A 17,741-nucleotide genomic window follows, 5' to 3' on the forward strand; every position below is an offset into this window, starting at 1 on the left:
CTTGGGAAGGAAATCAGGGCTCCCCCTCAACACTATATAGGAGGTGAAAGGAACAGATCACCATGCCAACTATGCACAGCACAGCTATGTGTCACATTAGAGATATCATGTCTTTAGCTGAAACCCCTCATTCACTACAGAGCAAAGAAAGGGCAGCAAAAGAGCAGTGGGTTTTGCTTGCCTGCAGCAAAAAGAGAAAATTCTGAATTTAAAATGTGTAGATGCAATAGCTTTCCACAAGTAAGACCTTTTAAGCTACACAACAGAAGCAAGATGTGCCTTTTAACTTGGGGCATTTATGGTTTTGCCCAATACAACTGCAGTGTATTACTAGACAGAATTATACAAAGAACTGGGTGGAAAGGGACTGGATGGTCCCATGACTAATTCCTATGACAGCACGGCTCACTTCTGATTGAGCCAAGCATACAGACAACACTGACAGGAATTTAAAAATACTTTATCTTTAAGCAAGTCTTCAGATGACCAGCACAGGAGAGAGACCTGCTCAGACTGCAGATGGAAAATGGGAGGAACAAGTGGGAGCCCATTCAGACTGGGAAGCTGGACAGACTGAAGTACTGCAGCACTGCTCAGGATTTGGTTCTGTGGTCACTTCAGCACGTTTGGGATGACTCCCAGCAGCTCTGCAGAGTGTGAGACAAAGCTTAAACTACTGACAGGGAAAGAGCAAATACTCCTCTGTCAAATTCTTTTCCTTGTCAGTCAGGAGAGGACTTTTTCTCCCAGCCATCCCAAGGAGTATGTGTGGATGAAAAGGAGAGGAGGGACCCTTCATCTCCCACTGGTACATGACTCCCAGAAGTCCCTGTGAACAACTGGACTAACCAGACATGTCATGTCGCCAACCTGGACTCCTTTCAGCTCCAGGATCCAAGCAACTCAGACAAAGAATGGGGCAATTCCTCCTGAAAGCAGAGGTCATTTCATCACATTCTTCGTGAGGAACAGGCAAACAAAAACACTGATTCCTTTGGCTTTTGAAATGGCATGAGAAGGAAAAAAGAATAAGACTGTAACGTGTTTCAGCTTTACCCTCACAGAAGGGCTGTGTTTCCCCTCCTGAGGAAGAGGAAGTGGCTGGCTGGCAGGTACCTACATTTTTTCCTAGGATAGATCTTGGAAAATAGACTTGCAAAGCAAACACACCAGAGTAGTAGCAGACATTCCTGTCAGATCCATTTCGAGGAGCAGCCTGGAAAATTGACAGGAATGTCGCTGAGCAGCTGCAGGGGGGTCCTGGAGCCCAGAGCCTGTGGTCAGCTGCCAGCAATACCCCCAAATCCTGCTCAATATTCAGGCACAGCTCATCAGACCTACGGTGTTCCCAGCAAAACAGCTGGGCTCAGACAGTCTTTCTGTCACAAATTTCCAGTAACATCTACCCTTGGCAATGAGGGATCTGCTCACAGCACTGCACTCATTAGTGAGGAGCATTAGCCGTTACTTAGGATTGCCAGCTGTTTCTAAAGCACACAATCCAATTTTCAGAAAAAGCAAGGCAAAGTTGATTTTTCCCCTTCCCCCATCCCTGCCTGACACAGTTCTGGAGTTAGATTTCAGAACAGTATTTATTGCAGAAGCTTTCTATTTATTCATTTTCCAAGATCGGTTGCACAGTGAAGGAGGTGGAGCCGGATTTGAAAGCAATCTTCCTTCCCTGAGGAATGTCTCCAAAGACAGCTATGGAGAGCCACACAGGACTGCTCATCTATCAAGTAACTGCTTGAGCAGCACTCATATTCACCCAAAACAAGACAGATTCCAGGATGCACAACTCTGCACAATGTGGTGTCCGATGTTGTGTAAGCCTCTGATATTCCTGCAGTCTCCTCTAAAAAAAGTAACCGTGGTACCTGCTGTGGAAACCACTGAGCTGCAGTACTGGGAGAGAAATGCACTACAGCTAATACAGTACCTTGCTGCTTGGCTGTCTTAGGCTTGAAATGCTCCAGTTTCATATTATTACATCAACAGGCCCATTGGTCACATTGCCTGAAGTCTGAGAGGCCACAGAGAGAGTCAGGAATTTACTCATGGATTTGTTGGTGAGGGAATAGCAAAGCTTCATTTAAGACTGTGAAACATTTTCAGATTCCTCAGAAAAGAATACACATAGCTTTTGTGAATTGTTGCTTGCCATCACACCATGAAACAATTAGCTTGACAGGTCACTAACTCAGATACAAAAGAGCTTTTTATCTGGCCCACTGATAACAAGTCTGTTGGATGGATCCACTTACTGTAAGGTCAAACCCCTGGTCTCTCATTTTTTGCTTGGCAAAAGCCCATCAGCAGTCACACCAAATCTGCCTCACCATGCTTCCAAAATAGAGCACATTCAACATCTGCTGAAATTCTTCTAAGTACAGACATAAGTTCTATGTTACAAAAAGAAAGGTTTTTCATACTCCAGGCAGACCTCCTGGCATTCTGATCAAAAAACTCATTTGAATAAATACATTCTTCCATTTAAACTTCCCCCAACTGTTTCAACTAAATCTGCTGAAATATTACATTGCCCTTTCTAAGCTGTTTTCTCTGCCCCTTACTGGCAAAATCACTGCATTCCTTCCAGAGATCAGTGAAAAATAATCTGAACACATAATCTTTTGTACTTTATTTTCAAGTAACTTAGTCATTTTTTCTCAGCTAAGTACCTAACAAGAAAAAAAAAAATCACATCCATACAACTTCAAAGATCTAAGCAATTTAGTTTTATTATTCTCAGTGTCTCTGAGTCTCAGCATTTTCCCTGAAAACATAAGGAACTAACTGGGATTTAACCCTCAATCTTGTTTTTAAGTCCACCAGTTCCCACTGCTCCTAATAATAAACATTTTTTCTAAGATTTCCACTTCATCCCATCATGCTCAAACACTAAGTATTTTTGTTGATTAGGAAACAATTAAGTAGGACTACGTGTTTTAGTTCTGTAACCCCTCAACATGACACAAAAGGTAACAATAAAAGATATCACTTCCTAAATGGGTAAAACCGAGAGCAAATCCTGATTTTTCACCTGCACATACCAGTTCCATTCACAGTGTGGTCAGAAGTAGCCTCTGCTAAACACCCTTCCAAAGAGGCAGAGCCTTCAGAGCAGGGCTCTACCTGGCACAAGCTTTCATTATACAAAGACAAACTTTGTGTAAGACTGAAAAAATCTGACTCACATTAACATACTTGCAATTATCCTAAACTTGCCTTAGGGCAGCCAGAAATACCAAGCTGTAACTTCTGTTCAGCAGTCTGCAGCACCAGTGTTTGCAGCTCCACCACAGCTGACATAGTGAACAGTGGGAAAACTTCTAGTGCAGTTCAGAAATTCTTCTGTGTACCACAGACATGGACAGCAGCAGTGAGTACAAACCACCTGGAGAACACCATCCACAGGTAAACTCTTCATTGTTTTAATGATTTCCTGAACACTGAAAGAAGTGGTTAGTAATAAAAGAAGTGGCACTATTAAGCCCAGGTTTTGTCTCCAATAATTCTGACTTACATCTGCACAGGCAGCAGTCTACACTTCACTTGAAAATCATACAGAAACTACTTCTAAAAGGTTCTTCAATCATAGCATCTATTCTACATTTTTACATGTCTTAATAAAGTGGATCTTGAAATTTTGTTGAAGCATTTGAAGCTCAAGCAGAACACCTAAGTGCCATACTTAACTGATCCTGCAGATGGTTAACCAGGATCTCCAAATGACCAGAAGCTGCTTCTGAAAAACTACATTGTGGTCCTTAAAGAAAAAAGGTCAACAAAAATAAATTATAACAGTTTTTAATCAAGCTATTAAATTCCACTAGATCTGATTGCAAATATTTTGTCATGAAGTTCACAGCTTCTGTGACAACTGGAAGCATCTAGTTTTTCTTTTTTTGAATTCTTCCACATTCTTTGTACCTCAAAGCAATGTCTTGAAATACACTGAAGAACCTCAAAGCATAATTAATTATGAACTAACTTTGAAAGTCCAGCCATCCTGTGTTATCCTAGCTAAGAACTTACTTAAAATAAATAAAACCTTACCATAAATTTTCCATTTTACATGCCAAACTGGTCACTAATGAAATCTAGAAATACTTTACAGTGATTTAATGATGATGTACATGCTTCCACTAAACCCTGCAGCATGCAACTTTGCACAGTACCCATAATATGCTCGTACTAAATAGATGACATATTTTCCATTAGAAACAGCAGCAATGGAAAATGACAACTTATACAGACCCACAGAACATAATCACAACATTGTTCACCAATGCCTGTTAACTCTACCCCAGAAAGTCTCCAGAGGAAGCTAGATATAGTACCAGAAGCTGATGAACTTCCAGCTGTAAGGGGGTGGGAGAGAAAGGAAGCAGACTGATTAGTTGAATAGATTTATTGTATGCACATATTCTATGCTAAAACCCTGTATCTACTTCAACATACACTTTTTGGAGTCATTGGACTGTTCACAATTCAAATACAGGAAAATGCTATCAGACTAACATGTGTTTGTTCAGCAGGAAACCCTTTATTCAAAATGTAAAACGAGGTAGTGAAAAGCCAAAACTTGGCTAGAATTGTTGTACTATTATTTCTCCAATGTGAGAAGGACCTTTTGATGTTCTCCCATCACATTAGAAAATCAGATCTCCTAAGTCCATATGAGCTCCAGAGAAAAGCACAATACAGTAGGAGTTGCAGTGCAGTGTTCTCTCCCTCTCCAAGATGCAAGACATTTTCATACTACTTCCTTCAACTTAGCTGGCAGATTTTATTCTCAAGCCACAAATATTTTCTTGATTTTCCTTATAGTGTGTCATGAATACAGCCAAAATATCCTAAAGCAAATCTGTAAGCCAAGTTTCTCATTCTAGTTGCTGTATTTTAATGGTCTTTGACATTGGCAGAGTCTACATAAAACCAATTTTGCAAAATGCACTGGAAGTTGACCTGAATTTCAAGAAAACAATTAACTGAGAGATTTCTTTAGGCTCTTCACAATTCACATAAAGAACATAGCCTTTAAAAATTGGGAGAAAAGAACTCTGACTACCATTCTTACTAAACAAGAATTAATGTAATAACCATGTAATACTGGTTATTTAATCCCTGCAAATGTCCAAAAAAAAGGGTAAAGCAAATTATTTGCATGGTATTAATTTAAATTATTGTATGCAAAAGAAGGACATCACAGATGTTTTTGCATAGCAGTTGGTTTGTGTTAGAAGAGTTCTGCCTTCTAAGCACAGAGTTTGTCCACATTTCACTTCCATTCTGAAGCCAGAGATCAGCTCCTACTTGCTCAGGAAGGAAAATAAGTTGTTGTTGCTGTTCTGTTCTAGCACTGAGGGGCAAAATGCCAGGCTATCCCAGAGCCAACAGACCCACTACAAATCTTCATCCATTCTTTTTTCTTTTTCCTCAAAAAATTAATATCAACAGCCAATTAAGGCACATGGAAAGAAATGCAGAATCCAGGTTATGTTTGAGACAGTAATTATGTTTTAAAATTCATGTCACTGTCAGTATTGATGGATATAATTTACAGTATTTGAAGTATCTTTCAGTCAATCAGAACTTATCATTTGTATACTATTGTTATTAAACTTCTTAAATTAGAGAAGTGTAATTACAAACTGATTGAGTAATGACAGTCAAAATTAAAGGCTTGGAGTAACAGTAAAAGAACTCTGAAATTCAGGCAGCTATTTGAGGGACTTCCTCAGCAAGTTAAGTTCAGAATGAAGATTTGGAAGGGAAGTAGATACCGAAACTACAGAGTTGGAAGCACCAAATATACCGAAGGCAAACCAAATTCTATAGAAATATATTAGGCTTCTCCCCTTCTTACATCCTTAGGATCTGTAAAACAAAAACTAGCGAAACACAGCATAAGTGAAATTCATAAAACCAAACCTGTTGATCTACTCCACGTTGTAGCATTATATACTGCACCAATACTGTAAAGAGAGCAAAGAAACTAAAAACCTTGTACTGTGGATGAGAAAACAGCATCTTCTTCCATTAAATAATTTGAAAGAACAGGCACCTTCCCATTCCAAGCAATTCATTTCTGTTTAAAAAATTAACCAAAAACTCTTAAATGACTTCAAGTCTACAGCAAAATCTGAAGGCGTTTAAGTATTTCAGGATGGGATTTATGGCAGAGCTCTGAAATGGATACTCCTAGTTCCTGTTGCTTTTACTGGAATACTTTTATGGAGAGTCACTTTTTTCCCACCCTACCCTTTTCCTTTACTGAATTTCCACACAATAACTTAGATCTGACCATCACCGGACATCTGAACAACAATAAAAAAGTTACAGCTGGGTCCTGTATTAGCCCCAGCTGCACTGGATCTTTGGCTGCCTTCAGAAAACAAGACAGCCAATAGGAAAACAGTAGGAGAATTTCTTTTAGCAGCTTACCTTCAAATAAACTGGTTTTTTGTATGCTGTTACAGCAAACTATTTTACTACTCAATGTGAAAGGTGTTATTCTTCCTATTTTTTACCTCATTTCTAAAAAAAAAAAAAAATAAATTAAAAGAAATTAAAACTTCCTTCTTCAAAAACTTTTACTACGAAATGCCAGAAAATAATCATCTCCATATGCTCTTTCAAGTCTAACATACCACAACGGATTGATCTGCCAAGTCCACCCACCCACAGGCTCTATAAACTTGAGAGTATTATTTGTATTTAATTTGGATTACCAATTTCACCCAACTTTTCCCCTTCATAACATGTTACTTTTCTAAGCTTACTTACTCAGGTAGAAGATACAAAAGGAAAATAAATAACTTTTTAGACAAATAGAAACAATACCATAATGCATATTCTCTTTACTGTGAGTATCAGTGAATTCACAGCGGAACGACTTGACCAGTCTTTTTTTTATGCTTGCTCTTATAAAATATCACCTAATCTTTTAAAACATTCATGTGATACTATGTCATTTATTGGTACAAGACCAAGACTGAAAACACTGCAGTCTTTCCAGCTTACATTGCACAAAATGAGAGTGAAGAAAGTTACATGTATTCTTCAAAAAAAAAATCACTGGGAGTGGGGAAGTTTCCGCTCAGATATTTAAAAAAAGAAAGTTACTATATTTAATGCACAAAAATCCACTTCCTATAGCCAAAAAAATAATCAAATCCATATGCTCCATTCATCTATGCTTGCTAAAACATGTACAGCAAACTGAAATGTCAGCTGCCTGGAAAGGCTGATCACACACAATACACAGAACACAGGCTTCAGACTCAGCCTGAGATTCCCACAATTCTGAGATTACCGAATTAATCAGCAACATCTACACAAAGAATAAACTACTCCCATATACCTGGAACTTTTTAATCTCTCCCTTCTATGACTGCAAATGTGTTCCTACACATAGGAGCCAATTCTCTAAACTTTGACTAGCCTTGGCTACCAGTATCAACTTCCAATTACAAAATGGTTCATCTGCAAACTGCAAATCAGGGATGACAGCAGCACCACTGATAAGAGATGGTGGGAACACGAGCACGAGATACTCTCCCTGTCCCCAGATGAAAGTTGGATGCTGCTTTAAAATGCTGCTACTACATGATATGATAATTTTAATGACTAAAAGGGTATAGCAGGTCAAAACAGAATAGCAGAAGAGGAAGTAAAATAAAAAGTAAAGTAACACAGTTGCTTTTGAGTCTGTGAGCATATTCTTCCATAATAAGGACCACTCATTTATGTATTTACATGACAGATGCCAAATGTAAAGTGAGTTTTCCCCAATTAGTATATACCGGGTTTACAAAATATAAGATTATAGGAAGGATTATTTCAACCCAATAAAGGCTCTTGAAGGCAAACAAAGTGCTTGTTTTGGGTGGGTACCAAGCAGAACCCTTTCAGTTAAAAGAAAAAACATTTTAAAATGGAACCAAAAATATGAAAAATGTAAAGGGGGAACCACAAAGCACTGTGAGATTTCATACAGTGAAGCCCAGAGATCTACTCACAGATGTGCTACAATGGCCCACCAGCAGGCAGGGTTTGCACACACACAAGAGAGGGCCCAGCTCCCCCTGGTCTCTCCAGAAACACTGAGAATGGTCCTGGGCAGGAGCCAGCCCTGTACTGTACACATGAGGAGTTCATGGTCACAGAATGAATGTATAGAACTTGCAAAGTTCTTCCCCAGGAATGGAGTTTCTGCTCAACAGAGCCACCATCTCCTCTTACAGCCACTGTGGTTTAACCTCAACTTCCTGGGAAAACAACGTTCCTCCACATGCCCTGGCTGGGCAGCTACAATAGCAGAACAAAAATATGCAGCAGCTTTACAAATTCAGAAATTTCATTTGCAAGTGGTCGAAGCTGTACTCAGAGTACAGGGCCTGGTGGGAAAATTCCTCCTCGGTGCAACAGAATGACTGGGCAGGAAGTTCATTAGGAACAAACTTACTTGAGTAAGAAACACAAAAAAGAAAAAAACTTACTTGGAATCTGACTGCTGAATATAAGAAACACTGCCTCAAGCAACCATAATTCCTTATTTTTTAGTAGCTAATGCAACTACAAATACCCCTTTTGAGAATTCCCCCTCCCTTGTAAGTGAGGCAATGGGATTTGTTTATGTCAGAATTTGACTCTACAGACAACACTGATTGAGAGCTAAACAAGGACCTTATTAAGGAACATGATATCTACAGTACATGAAAGCAAAAATGTAACAGCAAATAGACTCTTGAATACTTGGAATTCAACAAGAAAACAGCATCAATAGTATTTTGCAATATGAATCAGATATTAAAACAAAAAAATTAAAATCTGCATTCTAGAAGTTACACTAATGAGGCAGTTGTATAAAAACCTTAGAGGTGACTCATTAAGAGATTACATCTCACAGTTCTTAGAGAAAACAGTGTGAGGCAGCTCCCTTACTTGCATATGCTAATTTTTTCAGTCTTTTTTTGTGCATGCATGTGTGTGAGAACAAGAGTGAGCACAAGAGACATTGGCCACATTTGTTTTCCTACCCATCAGCTCCTTCTGCCAAAGTACACCTTGCACAGCACTCAATTTCCATCTCATTTGCCTAAGCAGAAGATGTTCCTACAAGCTGTGTGAGAACTAGCAGCTGGATAGAAGAGCCACCAAAACTAATTCCCACAGTAACTGTCAGCTTCTTCCATACCCTGAGATGAGCAGACTCACACTTCAGAATTTTCACACAGCTTTTTTGTTTCCTTAAGACACTCAACATATTTCATTTAAAAAATCAACACTGGTTTCTCCTTTTTTATTAAGAACTTACATTAAAAAATCCAACCAACCCCTTGGGCATGACAGCAAAAGCTAGGTCTGAATTCAGATTCAACTTTCACAAATGGACCAATCTTAGATTCTCGTTGAAGAATTTTCTTATGAAATTGAGAAGAATTGTTAGTAAAATCAACAAAAGATATCCTCACTGGGACAATTTCCATTATGCTGCTAAGTAACAGAATCAGTTTCAGTTCTTCTATACAAATGGTATAAGACAACTTTTCTATAATAAACACCTGAAAATGAGGCTAATCACTAAAACCACACTAAGAATGCCAAGCTGTTGAAAAATTAAATCAAAACACCTTCAAATCCTAGATGAGATTATGATTTAGATTTATTTCCCAAGGTTCCAGCATGCAACATTTCCTGTTAACTCCATGGGATCCTACTGAATTTGTCAAACACATTTTTTCCCCTAAGAAATACTAGATAACATTAGTGTTTGCCTTTCAACATGTCAACTTTGACTGGAAAACTTACCCACTTATATCATACCTATGTAAAAGCACGTATCAGAAATTGAATGAAATTGTGGAGCAGCTATGTATCACTTTATTTTCCTTAAATAAACCTTTGTATTAGCAAATAATGTGCTTAAAGAACCTCAGAAAGTAATGAAATAAATGTGACACAGATGTTCACAAAAAAAAAAAAAAAAGGAAGAGAGAGAGAACAAGAATGTTTTTACTTCATAGCAACCAAATAGGTCAAGCCACTTCCTTCTTCAGGCAAATCTCAGAGGACCACAGAACACATGGTTTTCTACCAGATTTTGTACGTCTATCCCACTAAGAGGAAACACTGCTGTCCAAAAAAATTTGCAATACTAAGTTTTCCCATGAAGTTGTTGAAATTAAAAGAAGGAAGTCATATGCAATTAAAACCCATTTGCTAGATGTTAAAATTATACAAATAGCATAAATAAATAGACCCTTACTAGCTCATTTATACACCTTTCCTGTACAATATGCTGCTCTAAAAGAACACACAGTGAAGAAGTCAGAAATGCCAACAGCACATCTGGTCACACAACTTCTCTTTTGCTTTTATAAAACAAAGTAAAACACCACGTGTTCTTCACTTCCCTGGGATCCCTGCCTCACAGTTCTGTACTCTGACAGGTTTTCCTAACAATCCAGCTGCTAGGGATTTATTTTTATCCTCTGTGAATGAAGCACATGGTCATTAGGTCCAAGCTCCTCACTAAAATTAGTGCAATTCCTTCGTACATGCTTAAGTACTCATGAACTGCAGGGAGACAAAGTGAACTAGAAATCATTAAATATCACATTACTTTAAAAAGAAGGAAACTGCCGCAAAATGCTAACCTGTGTGCTGGCTGGTCCCATGTAGAAGTCTACAGAAACTGTGATCCCATAACCAGATTAAATCTATTTGTGCATTCAAATGAGAAAATTAACATTGCATAGGAGAACGTCTTGTTTTGTAATTATGTCAATATTCTTCCATTGCCCTTTCACTGCCATTTTTACCACATCTTCTCTACAGACTATTTTTTACGAAGCAATAAATGACAACATCACACTATTTACTTGTCAATAACCACTGGGGATGCCAGCATGTGTCCAAAGACATCAAAAAGAGGAAGTGGGTGGAAACAACATTAAGAGCTGTTTCAGACTCATTAAGCTTAAGACGACAATTACACAATGTTAAGATGTCAAACAAGCCAACATTTTAGCTGGGACAGATGGTACTGGATCCAGAGCACACAGAGTATGTGCTGTGAGTCACCAGTTTAAATACTATAGTTCCACTCTTATTTGCAAATTTGGTTATCCAGAAACAAGATGTAGAGAGGAAGAGTGATAAAGCAAGCACAGGGTCCTGCAAATCTTCACCAAAAAAAGATGGAAGTAGAAAGATCATCTTCCAAATGAAAAAGCAAGTAAGACAGCAGGAGGAGGAGATAACTTCTTCAAAGAAGTGGAGAAAAAAAAAAACAAACCAAGATTTCAAAAAGAAAAATATAGTAAACAGTACTAGAGGCAGCTGGCAGTACAAAGAGGAGGAAGGGAATGTACTGAGTACAAGGGGTCAGGACAAGTGTGGAAAGGACCTAGGATAAACCCCTAGGAGATAGTCTGAATTCAGAGTGACTGCAAACAGCTCATTCAATGACTTCCAACAAGGAAAAGAGATGAGTGATAGTTCAAATGTTGGCCTCGGAGACAAAGATGGGGTGTATAAAGAATCAGAATAAAACATTTTTGCATTGGGAGGGAAAAGAATGGGGCAGAAGATTGCAGCAGGTAGGATGGAGCTACAGTTTAAATGAAATGTTTTAAAGCTTTTCAAACCTTTATTGGACTAGGAAAAGAGACTTATAGGACAAAAAGAGGGCAACCAGAATCCCAGAATGGTTTGGGTTGAAAGGAACCTCAAAGCCCTTTTCATTCTACTCCCCTGCCATGGCCAGGGACACCTTCCATGATCCCAGGTTACTCCAAACCCTGCCCAACCTGGCCTTGGACACTGCCAGGGATGGGACAGCCTCAGCTTCTCTAGGAAATCTGTGCCAGTGTCTCACCACACTCATAATGAAGAATCTCTTCTTAAAATTTAATCTAAATCCACCTTCTTTCAGTTTAAAGCCATCACCCCTCGTCCTATCACCACACACCCTTGTACAAGGAAGAAAATGGAGGAAAGCTTTTTTTTTTTCATTTTCCCTTTAAAAAGCATTCAAAATCCTAAAAATAAAGAAGGGGAAGCAATAAATATGATGGGATTGAAAAAATTGATGTGAACTGCAGGATATATCCTGAAAATCACTGTGCTGTCTCACCTTCTGCATCCCTTCAATTGGTGAAAGCTCTTGGAACTCCAGTGATATTAAAAGATTGCAAGATCCATTTGGTAACAGTGCCCATGGGGAGCCCACTTTCATGTGGCTGTTACTGTGATTCCCAGCCCTTGTTCTGCAAAACACACTCAGTTCCTCCTGTAAATCCTCCAGCTTTCCTTCCCAGCTGCAGCAGCACAGACAGATGCTGCTACAGGCACACTGCTCCCCTAAATCCAAGGCATGCTTACATTGCTGAGCATGTCACCAAATACTGTTATATAACAATGCATCAAGTTTGGCAACCAACCACCTCTGGGAACTCTATCAGCAAAAATTTCACATTTTCTTCCAAGTCACAGCTAAAAATATCAAACATCAGGCTAAGAAAAAATTAACAAGTTACTGCAATTAACAAGCACATTTTCTGCTACCACCAAAAATAACTAATATGTACAACATAATTGAAAATACTTTATTGTGACATTTTTTACTGCAGTGATAACAGATTAAATGGTTTTGGGCTAAAAATTAAGATCCTACTGAGCTGACAGGTAATCCTAAGAAATATGAGATTAGTTTAGCATGAAGAAATATCTATTTAGCAAACAAGAGACTTAGCATGCAGCTCTGCTGGCTGGCAAAAGAACACAAAAAACTAAATTATATAAACAGACTATCTCTGTATCTGCTCTTTTTCACTCCCTAGAACCAAGGTGAGTGGTCAATTCAATACTCAGGTGCATTTTTATAATCTTAGGATTTCCCCAAAGTGCTATCTAAAAGGACAAGCCCTCCTCTGAAGGACTTTTGGGACAATTCTTATTTAAAACTACTGGTACAAGTTATCCACTTTGACGAGTAGGGAGTGAAACATACTTAACGTTCTTCTGCACTAAACCACATTTGTTTATAATGAAAGAAACTCATAAGAAAACATGCAGAATTAGTCTTAAATGCAAAGCAAATGTCTATAACCCTGAGGAGGCCTCATGGCTTGTGGTATCTTTAAGGTCTACCTATGAAAGGGATTACAATGTGGAAAGAAGAGATGAGGCTGCTCATATGAATATATCTTTTTAATCAATTTTAATACTTTTTTCTAAGAAAAATCTGGGTCATTTGTTACATTTAACAGCTTTTGCCTGTAGGTAACTGTTTTGCCTTGCAGAAGAACAGAAGTCATCCAATAAGTCTGGTTTGGCAGCAAATCCACTCTCCCGAGTCCTCTGTGCGACGATCTGGTCTCTTGGTGCCTCTCCTGATGAAGGACTGTCTGCATTCTGTGCTCATCACAGACCCAACGTGCTACCTGGCACCACTGCTGGCAAACACAGCCAGCAGCTAACAGAGCTTGGCAACCCAACTGCTCTATCCCAGAAGAGCTTCGACATTCAGAAACAAAGCACAGAGTTTGGGGAACAGTAGGGAAACCTCAATGCCGTAATTAGTGCTACAAGTTGGTCTATTTGTCAAGTAGAAGCAGGACTTCAACCTTCTGGCATGTGTGTTTAGGGCTCTTTGTAGAGACAGTGTAAAACAAACACACAGAAGCTGGTAAATACCCAACCTTGCAGCCTTTTTCCAGGGGAATGGCACAGAATTGAACTGGGGGCACTGAAGAGCTGCTCGTTGACTAGAGTCAAATTCAGAAAACAAACAGGAGCTCTATGCTGTGCCTGCAGCACTGACTGTTTATCCACTTTGACCTTTCCCAGAGGATCACTCGCTCACTGTGTGACCACACCAAGAGCACCACTGAACGCGAGGGTCCGGCACTGGCACTGCCACCACCCGACTGGGAGCCTGTGAGAAAAGCCACTCAAAGCACACAAAATGCAGTTTTAAACCAAGTGGGGAGAGGGAGGAGGAGAACTTTCCTTCACTAAGCAAACCACAGAGATATTTTAATCAGGACACAAAAGCTAGTTGAGCCAAACACCAACTGACTCGGATCATATCGCATCAATAATCCATGCACAGAGGCTCTGCTGAAATCAATGGGAGGCTTGTGTGCAAGTGGATTGTAGAACATAAATGCACGGCCCTGTTCAGGGCTCCACATACAAAAGAAAAGGAGGTACTGAGAACAATCCCCTTAATTAGCATTTCTCTTCCATCGAGTGCTTCTAAAATAATAAATTCTGACTTTACACAGCTCTGTTTTCATTCACAGTTTTTATCAGAGGTGGTAGAACAACTGACCCCATTTGACAAATAAGAGAACTGAAGCATAGGATGCAAATCAAACTGATGAGCAGCGCAGCAGGCAGAGCTGAACTGGGAATAGCAGCTTACCTTCTGAATCACACTTCAATGTCCTAGATATTTACATGCTTATCTAGTTCAAGTCTCTAATTAGGGTGACTCTGCGCAGCCCTTAAATAATTTTGCATACTTCCTAAAGTACCTGTGCAGAGTGATAAGCTTAGCTGTAAAGAGTTTCCCATTCAATAATGTCAATTTTATGAGGATTTAGAATATCTGCAGAAGTTCAAAACACCGGGCTGCCCTGGTCAGGCTCCAAAGGGAGTCTCATTGCTCAGGTATCACAAGTCTCATTACTCAACAGCAATAAAGAGTTTTAAAACAGGCTGTCAAATCCACACGCCTCCTGTCATTAAAGAAAAAAAAAAGGGGAAAAAACCCCAAACAAAATAACAACTTGCCAATTCATTAGCTAGAAGCCACCTAACTCGTCCTGGTGTCCCAAACTGACAGCAATCCCTAAGAAAAAGCGAGACTGGGTCTCTATTCAAGAAGTCAGAGTAAAATGTCACATACACCAATTGCAAAACAAAATTCCAATCAACTTGGCGGTGATTGTTTTACAACAATACACTATACTGTAGTTTGCCCCAAAAAAACGTGTTTATTAAAGTGATATTAGCTTCACTTGCATGCTAGAGGTACAAATCAGGCTTCACATACAGAATCAGCATTTAGCTAAATGCAGACTGTGTCATCCCCACGTCCTGAGTATTTGCCCTCCTATGCAAATCCAACTTTGAAATGCTTAACATCTTATGGAAGATTAATTCAGCAATATGTCCACTTTCTAGTTTACGATTTGTACGTTATTAAGTACTATATTACACAGGCTTAGTGCAAATAACAAGCATGTTCATTTCCCTTAACTACAGATGCAAGTCCATAATACTGTGAAAATAACATATTTTGAGTTAAATGAGCTTTCTGCTCTTTACAATTACAGTCTTCAACTGCTTTGAATAATAACTTTTCAGGACTGTCTTGCTTTGTCTTTCCTTTTTCAGATTTTTTTTTTAAGAGTTAAGTCTATCGCTGTCAAAAAAAGCAGAAATGCCTGCTGAGAAATGGCCACATTTCCAACCCACTGCTTGAAGAATTATTTTTCTGATTCATCACAGCATTATTTTTTCAAGTTGTCAAAACAAACACCACACCCTCTTGATTTCCGAGTTCTGGGTAATTATATTTAGAATTAGCAAGTAGCACACAACTATTAATCATACAATGCTTAGCCTTTACTTTACCTATTTAGAGATCAGCCAATGCATTCAAAGGCCGCCTGTTTAGCATCTGGTTTAAGATAAACCCTCATCGCACCACCACGGCACAGACACACTGAATACAGGGCAGGCCATGCACAGGCGATCCCTCTGCCCCAGGGCAGGATCAGCTCCTGCTCAGCCACCATTATCGCTGATGATAGACAAGAACTGGTTATTTCAGGCAGCAGCTTTACACACGCACTCACAAAACACATTATAAATTAAAGGAGGGAAGCGTGTGGCACGTCTGCAGTGCCTTAAACTGGGGCAGCGCTCAAGCCGGTCGCCGAAAGACAAAAAAATACAAATAAAAGCTTCCCCAACATGCGAGTCCGGATTTTCTAAAAGTAGTATCTAGCAAGGTTAACGCCGCTGCCTTTGGAAACAGTTCACCTTGTTTAAACTGGCTGAACCACCCCGTGATTATCACCGAGCCTCCATTAAGATGACACACACAAACAGAGCCCTCGCAGAGCTCAATTAGTCTTTTCTCCACTCCTACACCACCAGACGCGGACTTTTTCATATTTCGCCCCTTCCCCTCTCTCAGCAGAGGAGCAGCTGCAGCAGCGAGCGCGGGGCTGTCACGGCGGCGGGGCCGGGACCCGCCTGCCCTGCCCTGCCCTGCCGCCCCCGGACCCGCCGCGCCCCCGCCAGACCCTGCCCGGCCGCGGGACACAGAGCCCCCATTGTGGCCCGACCCCCGCCCGCCCGCCCGGGCACTGCTCGGTAGCGCCGACACAGCGGCTCGGCTCGGGGGCGCCGGGCGGGACGGGGCAGCACCGGCGGCAGGGGCCGCGGCCGCAGCAGCTCCCAGAGGCTCCTGCCGTCCTGCCGCCCGCAGCGCCGCTGAGGGGCCGCGCTCCCCCGGCACGAGCCCCGCACTCACCGCCGCCACCTCCGCCACCCTCTTCGTCCATGTTGGGACCGCGGGCAGAGCGCTCCGCGGCGGCCGCGGCTCAGAGAGGCCCGGGGCTCGTTCCACTCGCTCGGCGCCTCGCAGCCACTCCTGCCCCTTCTCTTTCTCCTTCTTCTCCTCTTCTTCCTTCTCCGCTGCTACTACCGCCGCCGCTCACTGCCGCTGCGCTCCGCAGCCCGGTCCCTCCCCGCCCAACCCAACCTCAGCCCCGGCAGCCACCACCGCCTCGGCCCAGCCGCCCGCCCCTCTCATGTGACCCGCCGAGGGGAGGCGGCCCCGCCCGGCCCCTCCGCCGCCACCCCCGCGCCGCAGGGTCGCGGCCAGCGCCGCGCTGCTCATCCCCCTCAGCGCCCCGGCCGACCTGTGCTGCGGAGCGGGGTCTCCCGGCTGCCCTTTGCGGTGTTCCCTCCCTGGCAGGTCCCGTACGGCGCGGCCCCGCAGCGCCCAGGCCCCTCAAGCGACGTGCCCGGGGACTGTCGGGGGTCGCCCGGGCGGTTGGGAACGAGAGGAGCCTGGGCCCGGTCACTGGGCTCGTGCCGGCCGAGGTCGTGTTTTGGGGTCTGCAAGAGCCAGAAAATGTCTGCAGAGCCCCTGACTCTTTTGTGGAGGTCTAAAGACTCTTTTGGGAATTCTAAAGGGGAGCGGGAGGAGACTGGAAGGTGAGGGCTGAGTGGCCTGAAGCCCTGTAGTGAAGGGGGACGAGGTGGGTTGAAGTCTCTGGAAAAGAGCCCGAGACATCTGATGTTTCTGCATATATTCTGCTGGTTTCTTGCTCCTTGTTCTTGTATCCGGTGCTGGGTGCTCCCCTTGCCACAGAGGTCATGGAGAGCCTGGTGTAGAAATGGGATTGTGCCCCTTGGGCCGTGCAGGGGTTTTGTGTTGGTGAGCATTGTCTGTGTGGGTAACAGAAAGGACTCTCCTGCTTACTGCCCTAGGAGCCAGAGCATCTCTGGCATTTCTTTAGTCTTCAGTAAAGATCTTCAGTGAGTTACCAACCATGGGAGTCAGGATATGAGCAGCCTCCAAAGTCTGTAAAGGTAAGCTGAAGTGTACTGGCACACATCACTCTTCCTTCCTTCCTTCCTTCCTTGGCACTGCCCCTTATTATTTTTTAAAAACCGTTTGTGTCAAAATTTTATTCAGA

The 17,741-nt window shown here is 41.7% G+C and overlaps 1 protein-coding gene across 1 annotated transcript in view; it reads right to left on the minus strand.

Annotated features, from left to right (window-relative positions):
* Positions 1-16,786, minus strand: part of CYTH3 (cytohesin 3) — a 45,706-nt gene extending 28,920 nt beyond the window's left edge. The window contains exon 1 of the mRNA XM_059484231.1: positions 16,568-16,786. Coding sequence (XP_059340214.1) covers positions 16,568-16,598 — 31 coding nt within the window. The 5' untranslated portion in view covers positions 16,599-16,786. The remainder of the gene's footprint in view (positions 1-16,567) is intronic.
* Between the last annotated feature and the right edge of the window lie 955 nt (positions 16,787-17,741).

Source organism: Ammospiza nelsoni, chromosome 17, assembly GCF_027579445.1.
Source record: "Ammospiza nelsoni isolate bAmmNel1 chromosome 17, bAmmNel1.pri, whole genome shotgun sequence".
Taxonomy (NCBI): Eukaryota; Metazoa; Chordata; class Aves; order Passeriformes; family Passerellidae; genus Ammospiza; species Ammospiza nelsoni.